Genomic DNA, 17,003 nt, shown 5'->3' with positions numbered 1-17,003 from the left:
CCCTCCGTCCCCCAGCACCCAGGCCCCCGTCCCTCCAGCACCCAGGCCCCCGTCCTCCAGCACCCAGGCCCTCCGTCCCCCAGCACCCAGGCCCCCCGTCCCTCCAGCACCCAGGCCCCCCGTCCCTCCAGCACTCAGGCCCCCCGTCCCCCAGCACCCAGGCCCCCGTCCCTCCAGCACCCAGGCCCCCGTCCCTCCAGCACCCAGGCCCCCATCCCTCCAGCACCCAGGCCCCCGTCCCCCAGCACCCAGGCCCCCGTCCCCCAGCACCCAGGCCCTCCGTCCCTCCAGCACTCAGGCCCCCGTCCCCCAGCACCCAGGCCCCCCGCCCCCCAGCACTCAGGCCCCCGTCCCCCAGCACCCAGGCCCTCCGTCCCCCAGCACCCAGGCCCCCGTCCCCCAGCACTCAGGCCCCCGTCCCTCCAGCACCCAGGCCCCCGTCCCCCAGCACCCAGGCCCCCGTCCCCCAGCACCCAGGCCCCCGTCCCTCCAGCACCCAGGCCCCCGTCCCCCAGCACCCAGGCCCCCGTCCCCCAGCACCCAGGCCCTCCGTCCCTCCAGCACTCAGGCCCCCATCCCCCAGCACCCAGGCCCTCCGTCCCCCAGCACTCAGGCCCCCGTCCCCCAGCACCCAGGCCCTCCGTCCCCCAGCACCCAGGCCCCCGACCCCCAGCACCCAGGCCCCCTGACCTGAATGTCGGCCAGCAGCTCCTGCTTTCTCCGCCGGATGTTCTCCAGCTCGTGCCGCTCCTCTGCAGTCAGGTCAGCGGGCACTACGAGAGACGCGGACGTTACTCAGGCCGCACACAGCACAGCACTGGGGTACAATGTGGGGCCGTGGAGGGACAACGGCATCCAGCATTGGGGGGCCGCTCTCAGAAACAACCAGCTCTCCCCAGGCGATAGGCAGGAGCCTTAGCCCACAGAGAGCTCGGAGGAAGGGTCCCCCAGGTGACAGCTGGTGTCTGAACGCCTCACACCAGGAGCCCCCACGGCACAGCCCTCTCCCCAGGCCTTACTCCCGCCTCCGGCGAGCAGTGACGGAACGGCACCACCTCATAAAGCTGACCATCCACGCATGTCCATGGGGAAGGGGTCCAGGACCCCCAGAAGGAACCAGACTAAGCACTTTGGGGCCACTTTTGGCATGCGATGGTATGAAGGAGCTAAAGGACCAATGGAGGAGGGGGCTTTAAGATGCCCCCACCCCACTATGGAATGTCTGCCTTCAGCTGCCAGCTCAGGAAAGGCTAGAAGCCACTGGGCTCTTGTCACCCACGTGACACCTGGATGGTGTTCCTGGATCTGGCCCTGTCCGCAGCGGGCATTCAGGGAGTCCATCCGTGCAGGGCCCTCCTGTGCCTCTCTGATCATCAAGTGACAACCACAGCATATCCACCGAAGCAGAACATGACGCGAACTCCAGAGACAAGGGCTACTGCACATCCTTCTGCCCTTCTGGACAGTGGTGTCTGTAAATGCACCGTGACCACAACCAAGTTACTGACTGCCCAGGTCACAGCTCTCACCACCCCTGCCTCCCCAGACCCAGACAGGTGCCCTCCCAGATGGCCCAGTGAGCAGGAATGAGCCCTGGCACCAGCACGCCAGTTTGAATCTCAGCTCCAACACAACTGGACACCGCAACAGGTCACTCTGGGCCACACAGGGCTGCCGTAGCAAAGACACAAAGCAGAGTGCAGTACCCTCTTCCATGGGCATACCAAGCTACAGACGCGGTCCTCCACACACCCTGACGGAACGCCTCTCCCAGCGGATGGAAGCTCTCAGCACAGCCTGCGCTCTGACTCCTGCACAAACAACGTCAGGTCCTGTTCCTTCTCACAAGGTCACGGATGGAAGATTCCCAAACAGTAAGGTCCAAGAGGCACAGCTGAGACTTCATTACATCACCCCATCCAAAACTCCTTATCCCCGGACTCCTCCACCAAGTTCCTTGGGGTAACTGACACTGTGGGAGGGGAGCGCAGGGGAGAGTAGGAGAGAGCAGGGGAGAGAAGGGGAGAGCAGGGGAGAGCAGGGGAGAGCATGGGAGAGCAGGGGAGAAAAGGAGAGAGATGGGGAGAGAAGGGGAGAGCAGGGGAGAGAAGGGGAGAGCAGGGGAGAGAAGGGGAGAGACGGGGAGAGAAGGGGAGAGCAGGGGAGAGCAGGGGAGAGATGGGGAGAGCAGGGGAGAGCAGGGGAGAGCAGGGGAGAGACAGGGAGAGAAGGGGAGAGCATGGGAGAGACGGGGAGAGCAGGGGAGAGACGGGGAGAGACGGGGAGAGCAGGGGAGAGCAGGGGAGAGACGGGGAGAGCAGGGGAGAGCAGGGGAGAGCAGGGGAGAGCAGGGGAGAGCAGGGGAGAGCAGGGGAGAGACGGGGAGAGCAGGGGAGAGACGGGGAGAGCAGGGGAGAGCAGGGGAAAGCAGGGGAGAGAAGGGGAGAGAAGGGGAGAGCAGGGGAGAGCAGGGGAGAGACGGGGAGAGAAGGGGAGAGAAGGGGAGAGCAGGGGAGAGGGGAGAGAAGGGGAGGTGGCGCCTGCACACCCAGGATCCTGCCAGGGCTCAGCAGAAACATGCCAGCGCTGGCCTCTGCTCGCTCCACAGCAGAGCAAAGCAGTTGGTCCCTCGGGCCTCTGGGTAGATGTTTGCACGTAGGGACTGTGGCTATGGTGAGTGACAGGGAAATGAGACATCCAAGTTTGAGACATATTAAATGTACAAAATACAGATTTTCTCCAAAAAGAGCAGATCTCTTTAATCACATTTAGCAGTCATAACACAGTGTTCTAATGACCATCCCAACAGCCAGGACGCCAGACCCGCTCTCTGCTACACTGGACCTAAGCCACTGCCCCAGGACAGTTCACAAAAGTCACTCAGGAAAGCTCGAGAGACCACAGGCCACAGTGAGGACTAGGCATCACCTTCCTCTCATGTACTTACTTATTTTAAAGGCAGAGTGACAGAGAAGGTGAGACAGAAGCCGCTGGCACCAGGGACATTCCCTCAGGCCCCAGGCTGGGAGCAGAGCGTCCGGCAGGCAGGCCCAGGGTGTCTGCACAGGTGTCACTGTCCCCACACTGGTCTACCCTGCTGCCCCGCAACACCCACAAAGAGAGGGGAACAGAGGCTCTCCCACCTGCTGGCTCACTCCCCACGTCTGGAGCTGGCCCTGGCTGGCCCAGGAGCTGTATTCACCCCACTTTGGGTGGCAGGCACCCCAGGACTTGGGCCCAGGTATGTCAGGGATTACAGGATCAGAAGGAGGACAGCTGGGACATGAACTGGCACTGGCTAATGGCATAACAGGTGGTGGCTCAACCAACTCTGCCACAGTGCTGGCTCCAACACATATCTCTTTAAAAATTTTTTAATTTATTCAAAAGACAGAATTACAGAGTAAGGAAGAGAGACAGACAGATCTTCCATCTGCTGAATCACTTGCTGCCCAGATGGCCACGATGGCCAGGGCTGGGCCAGGCACAGGAGCCTGGACCTTCCTTCAGTCTCCCACGTGGCTGGCAGGAGGCCAAGCACTTGGGTCATCTTCCACTGCTTTCCCAGGCCATCAGCAAGGAGCAGCAGGACACCTGGCCCCCCATGGAATGCTGTGTTACAACTGGAGGCTTAACCGGCTCCACCGCCACACCAGCCCCATCTGTGCCTCTTCCCTCCACTGCATTCATCCTTCTCTGGAAAATGTCTTCTGAGCTTCTCCATCAGCCACAAGCAGACACGTGTCTGCACTAGGGTCAAGCTCCGCCTCGCGGATGGTACATTCTGCAGTATCACAAGTCGCTCTCTTAAAAGCAGCTGCAGCCCACTAAACTGATGGAACAGCCCACCTAGTGCCTTAAGTCCTGTGGCCTGAAAATGTTCTGCTGTAAAAAAAGATTTATTCACTTATTTTTTATTTAAAATGCAGATTTACAGAGAAAAGGAGAGACGGAGGGAGAACGGTCTTTATCTGCTCGCTCACTCCCCAAATGTCACAATGGCCAGAGCCGAGCCGATCTGAAGCCAGGAGCCAGAAGCTTCTTCCGGGTCTCCCATGCGGGTGCAGGGTTCCAAGGATTTCAGGTGTCCTCTGCTGCTTTCCCAGGTCACAAGCAGGGAGATGGAAAAGAAGTGGAGCAGCCGGGACATGAACCAGTGCCCATGTGGGATGCAGATGGAGCAGGCAGAAGATTACACTGCTACATCACCACGCTTGCCCCTAGTTCCCCTACTTTAAGGCTGACAGAGGCAGCCACCCTGCAGATTCCAGAAGATCACCCCGCTCCACAGGAACGGGCTCCAACAGCATCTCTGAGAATACAGTGTGCTCCAGGAAAAAGCCAAACCTCCTGGCCAGCCAGCTGTCCTCACAGCAAACACACCACACCTGCTCCAGAACAGCATGGAGAAGAAACAGATTCCCTGAGGTCCCAGAAGTGAAACCTCGGTGAAGCCACAGGGGTCACGAGGCCCCCAACCATGGGGATGAGACGTGGGAGGTCCCGAGCTAGCCTCACCCAGACTGAGACAAGTGTTTACCAAGCAGAGGCAAGACCACACGGAAGCTCAACGGGAGAGGAGGACCACTGGGAACAAACCCCGCGCTCAGCACCGCTGCCGCCTGGAAAACCTTCTTATTTCTTTTCTAATCATTCTAAGATAGAAACCGGTAGTTGCCTTCCTTTCACAATCTAAGCACTAAGCCACTCTGGGTTAGTATTCACACATGTACAAGATTGCAATCTAATTTTTGTATGGTAAATTCAAAATATATATGCAGTCCTCCAGCATCCAGGATATTGTTTTTAAAAGAGACGGGGCAAAGAAAGAATCCACATGCCCACAGAACAACATGGGGGCACGGGCCACAGGCAGCACAGCACCGAGAGGCAAAGGCCAAGGGCTAACCCTTCTAGAACACTGCCCGGGCTGAGCATGCCAGAGACCTGCAGAGCAAACTCAGGCCAGCGAAGCACCAGCACTGGGTACTGGTGCTCTAACCAGACTCAGTGTGAGCAAGAAAAATTAAGACAGGAAACCAAAAGACCCAGCTGGTACAAAACAGGCTATTAAGGAAGAAAAGACAACTGTTAAAGAATAGGAAACTGAAAAAGATACAGTAAGACAGCAAGAACACTTGCTCAAAAATTAAACAAGTTTCAGAAACAGAAAGAGAACTAAACAACAAAGGCATTCCTGTAGAACACAGAACTAAAGGGCTGGAAGACCCCTAAGTCAGAGACCCCCAGACCTCCCTGCCAGTGTGAGCCCCCCAAGGAGGGAGGAGTCTGGGCTGGAGACAACCCACGCCACCACGGCCAGTGTGGAGGGCAGCCTCAACCTCCTGCAGCCATGTCCTCCGACCTGGTGACAGCCAGAAAGGAGCTGGCTGAGGAGAGGGAAGCCACAGACAGGGAAGAGGGCTCAACGGGGCACCCGAGGGTGGCAGTCCCCTCAGGCCAGCCCAGCAAGGGGACAGCTGCTACAGGGGTGTGAGACGAGCACCACTCGCTCTCCCCTCACTTGGGAACAAAGCTGAAGGACCCCATGGAAGGCGTGACACCAGTCACTTGCAGCATCAGCAGACCGTGGGGTGCTGGGCAGCGCTCGGAGAGCACACAGCAGGGCAGGCCGTGGCCACAGCTCTCCAGTACCGTTTGCTGCTTGCCAAGCTCTACCCTGTAGACGATGTATGAAAGACTAACCCAGGTTAAAAAGAAAAGCTATTTGCTATGAACTTGGAGTGGAGAAGAGGGCAAAGTGGAGAGGGATGTACCAACAAAAGATGGTGACAAAGTACCAGAGATGAAGAAGAAAGGATGAACAGAGGCCACTGTGTCGGGGGAGCTTGACTTTGACACGAGAGCCAGCACCCAGCACAGACAGGGCCGCAAGGGGCCCGGGACGGCTCGCTCGGGACCAGACAGGGGCGGGGGAGCCCAAGACTCGCTCGGGACCAGACGGGGGCGGGGGGGCCAAGACTCGCTTGGGAGGGGGGCGGGGGAGCCCCAAGACTCGCTCGGGACCAGACAGGGGCGGGGGGGCCCAAGACTCGCTCGGGACCAGACAGGGGCGCCCCAAGACTCGCTCGGGACAGGGGCGGGGGGGCCCAAGACTCGCTCGGGACCAGACAGGGGCGCCCCAAGACTCGCTCGGGAGGGGGGCGGGGGAGCCCCAAGACTTGCTTGGGAGGGGGGCGGGTGAGCCCCAAGACTTGCTTGAAACACACACACACACACACACACACACACACACACACACACACACACTCGGAGCGCAGGCGGGGCTAGCCGACCGCACTGAGATGACTGGGATTCATTCTGACCCAGTCCCCTGAACACAGGATTTCTAGGTTACTTCCCTGTCTTCTGCTTTGTCACCTTACATAATTGCTGCTTCACTTTTTTCTGAACATGTTAAGAACCTGGGGGAAAATGCTACATAGTCTCAGGTCTCTAGTGAAACTTGACTCTGAGGTGAAGGAAAAATCAAACATTTTAACATTTAATTTCTTCTCCATAAATTTATCAGTGCAATACCACATCTTAAATTTAAATCTTCATTCTTAGGTTGCTTATAAGGGGGAAAAAATCCAAAGACAAAACACTGCATTTCACTTTTCGCTGCATGAAGAATCGGCAATAATCACATCTCAGGAAGCAAGAGGTGGGACTGCCTCACAGACGCCGGAGGTCACAGAGGGGCCAGCCCACGGCACCAGGCCACGGCACAGGGCCCCACGGCACCAGGCCACGGCACCAGACCCACGGCGCCAGGCCCCACAGCACCAGGCCCAGGGAGCTGGGAAGGCCGACGGCACCAGGCCCAGGGAGCTGGGAAGGCCAACGGGACTAGGCCCCACGGCACAGGGCCCCACGGCACCAGGCCCCACAGCACAGGGCCCCACGGCACCAGACCCACGGTGCCAGGCCCCACGGCGCCAGGCCCCACGGCACCAGGCCCAGGGAGCTGGGAAAACCAACGGCACCAGGCCCCACGGCACCAGGCCCAGGGAGCTGAGAAGGCCGTCGGCACACGCTGCCTTCCCAGCCTGGAAGCCAGAGTCAGCTGCAGCAGCAGCTCACCCGATGGGGCCAGATGGCCAAGCACCCTCCATACACACACATACTGCCTCATGCTGCAGCCATGCCTAGGTGCCAGGGAGGCACTAAGCCCTTTTCTCTTTAAGAACGGCCACTGGGAAGGACAGCAGGCTGTCCTTGCCACCAACCTAAACACAACGGAGCTGATCGGAGAGGAAGCTGGCCCAGCACCCGGCCCAGGCTGGAAGGTCCCACAGAGGTTAATTTGCAAGCTGTCCAGCAGGCAGGCAGGGGCTGGTCCAGTGTCAGCCCCTCACCCTTTCTTTCCAAGGTTCCAATTTAACCAAAGATTAAGGGGACAGAAATAAGCAGGGCACTGTGCTCAGCTGTGAACAGAAAAGCCACACAAGGAAAGCTTTCATTTATTTATTTAAATGTTGCTTTGCAGATTCTAACAATGGCAGAAGCCCAGAGCTGAAATGGGTTCCAGGCAGTGTGCACAAAGGAGAATGCCTTAAAGGGGCAGGGGACACTACATGAGCCCACAGCGGGCTCCGGGCTGCAGCCCTGCCAGCCCCTCAGCTCGTCCCAGCCTGCACCCAGAGATGCCCCATGGGGTGTCACTGCAAACACAGCCCCCTTCGGCAGAGACTCAGCAGCCGCTGCACAAATGGGCCATGCTCTGCTAAGGCCCTGCAGGTGCGGGAGGCAGTATCCAAGACAGGCTCTGGGGTCACTCTGCCACCACCTGCCTTCCATTGCTGCACGCTCCTTGCAGCACGTGCCTCTCAATGAAGAAACAGTCGAATGAAACCAGCAAAGACAGCAGGCCAGCAGGTGGTCCAACAACAGAAAGGGCCGCCTTGTCCCATCTGTGGGACCCACGAGTAATGCCTGAGCCAAGCCCCAGCGCACCCATGCACATCACTCCAGCTCCAAACCAGTCCTGGGGCTGCTGCCACACAGGCCTGAAGGCTCCCTCGCTCACACACACCCAGCCCCAGGACCGCTCTCCCTGTCGCCATGGAGGATGCTCTGGGGACAAGTGGCTATTCAGAAGCAGCACTTCCCCCCTGAGGGGCACGAGTGCAGACACTGCCACCCTCCCTCCTCCGGGACAGTCCGCCCAGGGCCCAGGCCGGGCAGGCTGAGCCCCTGTTGGCAGCTGACCCTCTCCTCTCTGCAGGGATGTGTGTACACTACCTGGTGACTTACAGCTTTAAAAATATATATATTTTTATTACACAGTCAGATACACAGAGGGGAGGAGAGACAAAAAGAGAGACGATGGCTGGATCTGAGCCGATCCGAAGCCAGGAGCCAGGAACTTCTTCCACGTCTCCCATGTGGGTGCAGGGTCCCAAAGCTTTGGGCCATCCTTGACTGCTTTCCCAGGACACAAGCAGGGAGCTGGATGGGAAGTTCAGCCATCAGGATTAGAACCAGCATGTATATGGGATCCTGGCAAGTGCATAGTGAGGACTTTAACCGCTAGGTTACCGCACTAGGCCCAACTTACAACTTCTACAACTTCAGAATACTAGAAAGAACATGGGAGCCCACGCCATGGCCAGCGCACTGCTGACTCCTTGGGGCTTGGTTCCAGCCTGCTGTACACAGAGCTGCTCTCTGCTGTGTGTGTAAGTGTGAGGACTAAATGAAGGCGGGGGAAATAGGACAGCTGGCACAAGGGGGTGCCCCGTGCATGCCAAGACACCTTTGTACGGCTCTTTCGTCTCTGCAGCTCTGTCACCAGTGAGGCAACACACATTTACTGCAGGCAGAGCTGGTCTCTCCATGCGGGGCTGTGACGTCAGGAAGTCCTCAGGGAGAGAGGGCTCCGCATGCACTTTCTAGAAGGGGTCAGGAGCTGCCACTGGGCACATACAGCTCTATGACCTCGGGCAGGTGACTTACCTGTCAGCTCCCCAGAGCAGACAGTGCAAGTCAGGGTCCTTCTGAGCAGGATGCTCCAGGAGCCTCCACTACAGCACTTACACTCAGGGGGAACTCGAGAAGCTTCTGTCACATGAAATGCTCAGTGAGGCAGAGCAGGGTGACACAGCACGAACACCGCAGCGGGGCAGAGAGACAGCAAGCGCTGCGGACAAGGCCACAGCCACAGGTGCCTCGCCAAGAGCCTTCACACAATTCCCTGTGTCGTGTGGACAGGAAGCCCCAGGGGGGCGGCAGGTGCTCACAGAGCCACGGGACAGACACCCAAGACAAACCCTGACGATGATTTGGGGGCTCCACCGGGGACCTCTCCCGGCCACCTTCAGCGAAGTATCAGTGCTGAGACAGTGGGACCCTTCCTCCCTAGCGTGCTAAACCCAGAACGGTCCCTGCTCCACTTCTGCCCTCGGCAGGAAGCCAGGACACGTGTCACCACGGGTGAACCCTGGGGACATGCACTGCGTGGAGTAAGCCAATGACAGCAGGGGGAGCTTGGCAGGATCCCACTGTGGGGCCACAGTCACAGTCACACACAGGCACGGAGGGCCAGCGAGGCAGAAGGGGCATGGTGAACGGGGACTCAGTTTCGGTTCTGCAAGATGAAACCATTCTGGAGCCCTGACTGCACAGCAGTGTGAGCATTCGACACCACTGAACGCGACCCTTGTAATCACTAAGGCCGTTATGCAATGCTCTAGGTGCTGTACCACAATTAATCACAAGTTTCATAGCAATCGTCTAACTTCTCGCCCTGCTTCCCTCGTCCTCGCCTGAGGAAGGAGGATGCAACGTTGTCCAGAGCACTTTAAAGTGCCTCACCTCCGCGCTGCACAGGATCTGAGAGGTCACGCGCCCCAGGATGGAGGGAGCCCCCGGCCAGCGGAGGAGAGGTGCCGACAGGATCGCTGAAACCCAGTTTCTCACAATGACCTTTCTCTCCAGTGAAAGACCATCCTGGCACACTCCACACTGCACACAGACTGCTCCTCATCCCAGCTGCACAGCCATCTCCCCACCAGCTGCCTACTCACTCAGCCCCCACGAACCAGGCGCTGCAGCCCAGGGTTGCCCGGGTTGTCACTCTGTGACCTTGGGCATCAGGACCCCACCCCACGGGGAGGTGAGGGTCCTGTCATTAGCACAGACCTTCTCTGTCAAGAGAACCAATATTAAAAAGTTCCCATAAATGATTCCATAAAAGGAAAGAATTTTACCAACTTATCATACACATATTCTATCTAAAAAACCCTAGATCTGCAAGACTCAACTTTGCATATCATGAGGTCAAATTTCAATGCAGTAACAGAAACTAAGTCACAAAATTTTAGGCCACAAATTTGGCACCGCTAATCTCTGCTCTCCATAAGAGCATTTTAAAAACTAGCCCACAATCCTTTGCAGACCCTCCCCCTGGTGGCACCTGCCCCCGCGGTGCTCAGACCTGAATCTATTGCCATTCATGGCTTGTGTTTGCTTTTTTTCCCAAAGGTCACGGGACTGTGGACACTCAACAAGCACCCCGCGGTGAGATGATGAGCACGAGGCTTCCCAGCTCCAGGGCAAGGCCTGGAAGGGCAGCCCGCTGTCTGCGACCGTTCCCCCTCCAGCAGGGACAGGAGATGCAGGGCCACGCCCCGCGCCTGGCCGCTGCGCCTGGCCACCACACTCCTGTGTCTAAAACAGAGGCCGGGTTGGAGTTTTCGGAAGTCAGTTCTCCCCCACTTTACCCTCACGCCGATCCTCCACAAACACTCCATTTTTCTGGCTCTCACACATCCTCTCTCAGATCGGATGAGACCGCAGTGTACTGCTGGACAGAGCGCTCCCCGGGCCCAGGAAGGGCTCCAAGGCTGAATAAGTAAACAAGGACGCCTGGCCGGGCACATCCAGAGAGGGCAGGACTGCCCGGGAATTCTCCCTCTGCTTTATGCGATCCCATTTTGAACCTCACCAAAGCCGGGCCTCGTCTCAGCCCGAGTACCTGTGCCCACACCAGCAGGCACCGCAGCAGTGCCCTAGAGGACCGAGCAGACGCCGAGCAACGCAGGCCACACACATGCAGAGATGCCGCTCACCCCAGCTCCAGTAGCTGGCAGCTGCAGGCAGGCAACTCGCACACCATCCTCCGGCCTCTTACCCCTCTCCTGAGGCCCCAGTGTCCTGGCAAGCCCTGGGCAGCAACATCAAAGCCTCGGCCGGTCGCAGCTCTCCACGTCAGAGGCCATGGTGGCTCTGCCTGGGGAGCCCGCAGGCCCAGGCTCCCGGGAGCTCGGACAGTGCGTGTGTGCCAGCACGCAAGGGCACAGGAGGCGTCCGGAGGAGACAAAGGCCGAGTGGAGCACCGTGCGAGTGGAGACGAGCAGCGGCTGGCGGGGAGGGCTGGCGTGGACCCGGAGAGGGGAGCGCAGGGCCGCGGCTGACACCCGGGGCGTGCTGCTCCTCGCAGGCTCATTTCCATGAATGCAATCACAGCGGCCCCTCCTACCACCCCCGATTCCCGGCCTCCTGGGGGAGGGGAGGCATCGCCAGCTAGCGCTGGCTCACAGGCTGCACTGGCAGAGCCCGGTGCTGCTTTCGCTGGGAGATGTTAACCCTTCCTGAGGCACCCGCTTCTTACCAAGGTGGAGGTTCTGTCCCTACAGGCACAGCCCCCGGCCTTCCCGGGCTCTGCCCAGATCATCGGGCAGGGCAGCGCTGACCAGGAGGTTCCAACGTCATCCTGAAGGGGTCAGGAGGGAGTGTCTGTCCAGGCCACTCTCCTGGACGCTCCCAGCGCCTGCTGTGGTGGCTCCTCCCGACACCGTTAGGGTCAGCAAGTTGGTCCAGGGACAATGTGAGACAGGAAAACTGCTGCTGCCCAACACCTGCTCTCAGACACCACAGGAGTGACAGTCCTCAGCACGAGTTCAGCAGGCAAGCTGAGACCTCAGTGCCCTGGGCCTGGGGCCCCGTGTGGACGGGACGGGGAGCACCCCACGAGCGCTGCCTTCAGCTCTCAGCCCCGTGTGGACGGGACGGGGAGCACCCCACGAGCGCTGCCTTCAGCTCCCAACCCCGTATGGACGGGACAGGGAGCACCCCACGAGCGCTGCCTTCAACAAGGAGACGCAGAGGGGGCGGGGCTGCCCTCCTTTTTGTTCACCTACAATGACTGCCCATATTCAGGCAGTATGACAGGACCCCATGTAAGGAACTTCCCCCCCATTCTCTGGGTAGTGGACTTCAGGCCCCTCTCCCATACCTCCCTCTGAGTTATGGAATAAACTGACATCTGAGCAGACCAGGCGCCCATGCTAATGACGGCCCGACCCCCCCACATCGGGCTCCCTCCCTCCCTTCCCCGACCCCCAGCGCCTGTCTGAGAAGTCATGGGCACGCCTTGCTTCCACAGCAGAGAACACACAGTAGCCCTGCTCTGCAGTTGGGCCATTTGACTTGACACCATGTCCTCAACCTCCACCCACGCTGCCATAGACAAGCTTGCATGCGTCTTCATGGCTGAATGATTCTCCACGTGCAGGGTGGGCATTTAGCCTGGCAGCTCAGGGCACGTCCCACATCCAAGTAGGTGGTCCCAGCTCTGGATCCTACGAAGCCAGGGCTGGTCCATGAGGCGGAGGTCCTGCCACCCCTATGGGAAAACAAGCCAGAGCCCTAGGACAGCGCTGGCCGCTGCTGGGCACACACAAGGGCACTGAACCAGCCGGAAGCATATGTGCACTCTGTCCGTCTCTCATTTGAAATTGCTTTTTGTATTTCTAAGAAATGCCCCATGTGGCCATACGCCACCTACACCGACAGACACCGAGGCTGGTTCTGTCTCCGGGTTACAGAACAGTGCTGCGATGGACAAGGGGGTGCCCGCATCTCCCGGACAGGCGGCTCTCACTTCCTTTAGGGGTGCACACCCAATCCTGGGGTAAGGAACCTCCATACTGCTCTCCACAGTAGCTGTATTAACGGCCCCCTCTCCCCATCCTCACCAGCATTTGTCACTTTCTGTTTTTCTAATGATGGCCATTCTGACAGACATAGGTTTTTGTTGTTCTTGTTGTTCAGTGGATTTTTTTAAGTACAAAATAAGCCAGGATAGAAAAGTAAAATGGCACCACTGCATAGAGCAGGGTCCCCGCTCAGGGCCCACCCCCACCTGGGCAGGGCAGGGTCCCCGCTTGGGGCCCACCCCCACCTGGGCACAGCACACTTCCCTGAAGCCCCCCAGGCCTTCCCCTCTCCCCTCTCCAATCTCTGCCACCAGGAAAGGACAGAAGAAAGGGGACCGTCGCTCATCAGCCAGCTCCATTCCATGCTAACATGGCCATGTTCCACCCTCCCTGGGGATCCAGCAGCTGGGCCATGTGGACAGATGTCTTCACGGCTGTGGCACTGCTGCCAGGTCTGACCCAAATAAATGGGCCTGCATCCCAGCAGATGTGTTTAAGAGAAAGCCAAAATATGAGCAATTTTACTTTAGCGTCAAAGTCATAATACTTATTTAAAAGAATCATACTAAGGTTATGAAAAACAAACTCTAAAATTATTTATGGAATGTTGTTTTACACTGCAAAAGGGTATCAATTTTCTCTTTCACTTTCTTCCTTCTTTCTTCTTTCAAGATTAAAAAAATTTTTTTTTATTGTAAAGGCAGATTTACAGAGAGGAGAGACAAAGAAAGATCTTCTGTCCACTAGTTCACTGCCCAAGTGGACCACGACAGTCAGAGCTGAGCCAATCCAAAGCCAGAAGCAGGTGCAGGTCCCAAGTCTCTGGGCTGTCTTCTGCTCTTTCCCAAGCCAGAAGCAGGGAGCTGGATGGGAAGTAGAGCAGCCAGGACCCGGAACCAGTGCCCATATGGGATCCCGGTGTGGGCACCGAGGATGCAAGACCAGGATTCAGCCAAGGGGCGGTGGGGGGGGGAACATATATTTTTTAAAGGGCCAGCACTGTGGCCAGCAGGTAATGTCACCACCTGTGTACCTGCATCCCATGTGGGCACCCATTTGTGCCCTGGCTCATGTGCAGGAAGCTCAATGGCTGAAGAGTTTGGGCACCTTGACCCACATGGGAGGCCCAGCTGAAACTCCTGGCTTCACCCTGGCCCAGCCCTGGCCACTGCAACCATTCGGGAAGTGATACAGCAGATGGAAGATCTTTCTCTGTCTCCTCTCTCTGTTGCTCTCTCAAATAAACAAAATAAGATAAATTAATTTTAAAAAGACTTTTATTTCAAAGAGCTACAGAGGGAGAGAGAGATGAAAAGAGAAATATCTTCCATCTGCTGGTCCACCCTCCTCCCCCACACACCCTCCTCCCCCACGGACACCCTCCTCCCACCCACAGAGCTGCTCAAGCTCAGCCTATCTTAGTTTTGTTTTCTTATTTAGAAAAAAAAAAAAGTTTTGGGCCCAGGGTGGTGGCCTAGCTGCTAAAGTCCTTGCCTTGAAAGTGCCTGGATGCCATATGGACACCAGTTCTAATCCCAGCAGCTCCACTTCCCATCCAGCTCCTTGCTTGTGGCCTGGGAAAGCAGTCCAGGATGGCCCAAAGCCTTGGGACCCTGCACCCGCGTGGGAGACCTGAGGAAGTTCCTGGCTCCTGGCTTCAGATGGACATAGCACCAGCCATTGTGCTCACTTGGGGAGTGAATCATTGGATGGAAGATCTTCCTCTCTCACCTCCTCTCTGTATTTCTGACTTTGCAATTAAAAAAAAAGTTCTTGTTGAGTCCCAAGCCAGTGGCCACTCTGAGGAGATGAAAGTCAGTGCTGAGCGGTCACTGCCAAGCAGCAATCGTAGCCCAGATCCTGGTCTGGCTGCACGAGATCACGGAGCAGAACAGGACAAAGGAAGAGGCCGACAGAGGGTGCTTGCAGGTGACAGCGCTCAGTGATCCTTACCCAGTCTGGGCCGCTTCCACCGTGCTCATCAGAAACACAGGAAATGCCAGCGCAGCTAAAGGGAAATTTGCAAGAGGAAACTGACACCGTGGAGTCGATTCAACAGGTGTGAATGGATTTGAAAGTTCAGATGTAGGCAATATTTAGTAGAGAGATAAACCTTAAATTGATGGAAGTTAAACATTTTATAAAACTTGCTAAAATTTGCTTAATAAACTTGAACATCGTGGTTGTTTTAAAAAAGATTTATTCATTTATTCATCTCTAAGGCCTAGGGAGAGAATTTTCTACCTTCCAGTTCACTCCCCTACCTGCCCACAACCAGGAAGCAGGAATTCCAAAGAGGGAGGTGGCAGGAGCCCTGGTCCCTGGGCACCCATCCTCCTAAGGCCGAGACCCTCCGACACGGATGCGGGGGTTCCACAGGGCGGCTCGGGCTCTGCTCCAGACGCCTGCCCTCCACAGGGTCTCTGGCCAGAGGCTCCCTCTCCACTGAGTCCGGCTTCTCACAGAGGAGACATGCATTAGTCACCACCAAAGTCCTTCCCAGACCATGCTGCCTTCCTGAATTTGCTCATATCATGCAATCCAACACTTGGCTCTACACCCTCCTTTTCCCAAGATTCCATTCAGGTTTAAAATTAAATTTCAGCTATTTCAGCAATGATAGCTTCACGGTAAATATTCTTACAGCACTTGACAGGGGGCTATAACCCATTTTAAGGCAACCTCTCTAGTTTTTCACACAAACACACACACTCTCCAAGGATCACAGGAGCCCAGCAGGTGTCACCCCCCTACAGACCTCAGCGCAGCGCACGGGGCTCACCACAGCTCTGCCAGCATGCCATCCCCTGCAGACCCCAGCACAGCCTGCGGGGCTTGCCACGCCTCTGCCTCCTCCAAGCATGCAGCACCCTTGCAGCCACACGTGCCTGTGCACGGGAGCCAGCTGAACCCCAGGCCTGCTCACACCACCAAGGGGTCTGAGAAGCAAGTAGATAAGAAGACAAACACTGCAAACCAAGGCCTGCTGTCGGACACCTCGTAACTGAAGAAGACACTGGCTAAAACAAATCACCGACCACTCAAGGCTACACCATCACGGTAATCAGACACAATCGGACATAAGGGCTGGTCACAGAGCAGGAATCCTACCAGAGAAAATGAGATTATCTCAGATATAATTCAGCAACAAGCAGTCCCTATCATAGTTCCCATGGAAGACTGAACGTGGACAAGCCACGACTTGGACCTTCAAAGAGCTCATGGGTTGGCACACTTCTTTCAGTCCCCAGTGGAAACCAGAGACAAGCTGCTACAGAGAAGAGCGTACGCAGGGTCAGAGGGGACTCCAGGCAGGAGGGGGCACCCAGCACTCTGGGGCCTGAGGTGTGCCAGGAAAGAGGCTGCGGAAGGGGCACGCAGGTGGGAAGGTGGGGAGGGAATCCAGGGTGAGTGTGGTGGCTTGGGCTGACTGACACAGCTGGATTCGATTCTGCTGCCGAGCTGGGGTGAGCTAAACAAAGAAGTACTTCCGGGACGAGTGGCGGTAGGGAGGCGCCTCGGGAAGAACAGGTCCAGAAGACTTTCAGCGGCAGCCAAGTGAAAGCAACAGGGACACAGGAGGTCTGTCCAATGTGCTAAAAACTCGGACTTGGCAGTGGGAGAAAGGAAGTGTTTTCAGTTCCTACTCATGGCTAAGGCTTTAACTCCGGTCTGGTCTGCATCCAAAACTAGTTCTCCAAACACAACAGCTGCCTCCCACCTCAGCACTCTGCCTCGGCCGGGGACAGCTGCAAACAGAGGGACTTCTGACACGCAGCCCGGGAATGTGCAGCCACTCCACGTCTTCAACTTGAGCAGATGAGGCGCAGGAGTAAATGAGTGTGCCTCTACTCCCCGCTGCCAACCTGCTGACCCTGGCACTGCTCAGAAGGCCCTTGGGACACAAGTGACCTGAGCACAGGCCCAAAGCACCCCAGCGGAACACACGTGCAGCCCAGTCTTGGGACCCTCAACGCCCTCTCTCTGTGTGCCCCGAGAAGGAAGCCTGCGCGCTCTGACCGTCTTCACTCCTCCAACCTGAGGCACGTCCCCATCCAT

The 17,003-nt window shown here is 57.4% G+C and overlaps 1 protein-coding gene across 4 annotated transcripts in view; it reads right to left on the bottom strand.

The window, feature by feature from the left end:
- The window catches only part of CYTH1 (cytohesin 1), a 76,862-nt gene that overhangs the window by 21,644 nt on the left and 38,215 nt on the right, over nucleotides 1-17,003 (bottom strand). For all 4 annotated transcript variants that reach the window (XR_005884821.1, XR_005884820.1, XM_040989841.1 and 1 more), the window contains exon 2: nucleotides 691-773. Coding sequence is in view for 2 of the 4 variants with exons in the window: in XM_040989841.1 (XP_040845775.1) it covers nucleotides 691-773 (83 nt within the window). In the remaining 2 variants the exon portion in view is untranslated. The remainder of the gene's footprint in view (nucleotides 1-690; nucleotides 774-17,003) is intronic.

Source organism: Ochotona curzoniae, unplaced genomic scaffold (genome assembly GCF_017591425.1).
Source record: "Ochotona curzoniae isolate NIBS_2020 unplaced genomic scaffold, NIBS_Ocur_1.0 contig_523, whole genome shotgun sequence".
Lineage (NCBI taxonomy): Eukaryota > Metazoa > Chordata > Mammalia > Lagomorpha > Ochotonidae > Ochotona > Ochotona curzoniae.
The sequence above is the reverse complement of the archived record's forward strand: the minus strand, read 5'-3'. Positions and strand labels throughout refer to the sequence as shown.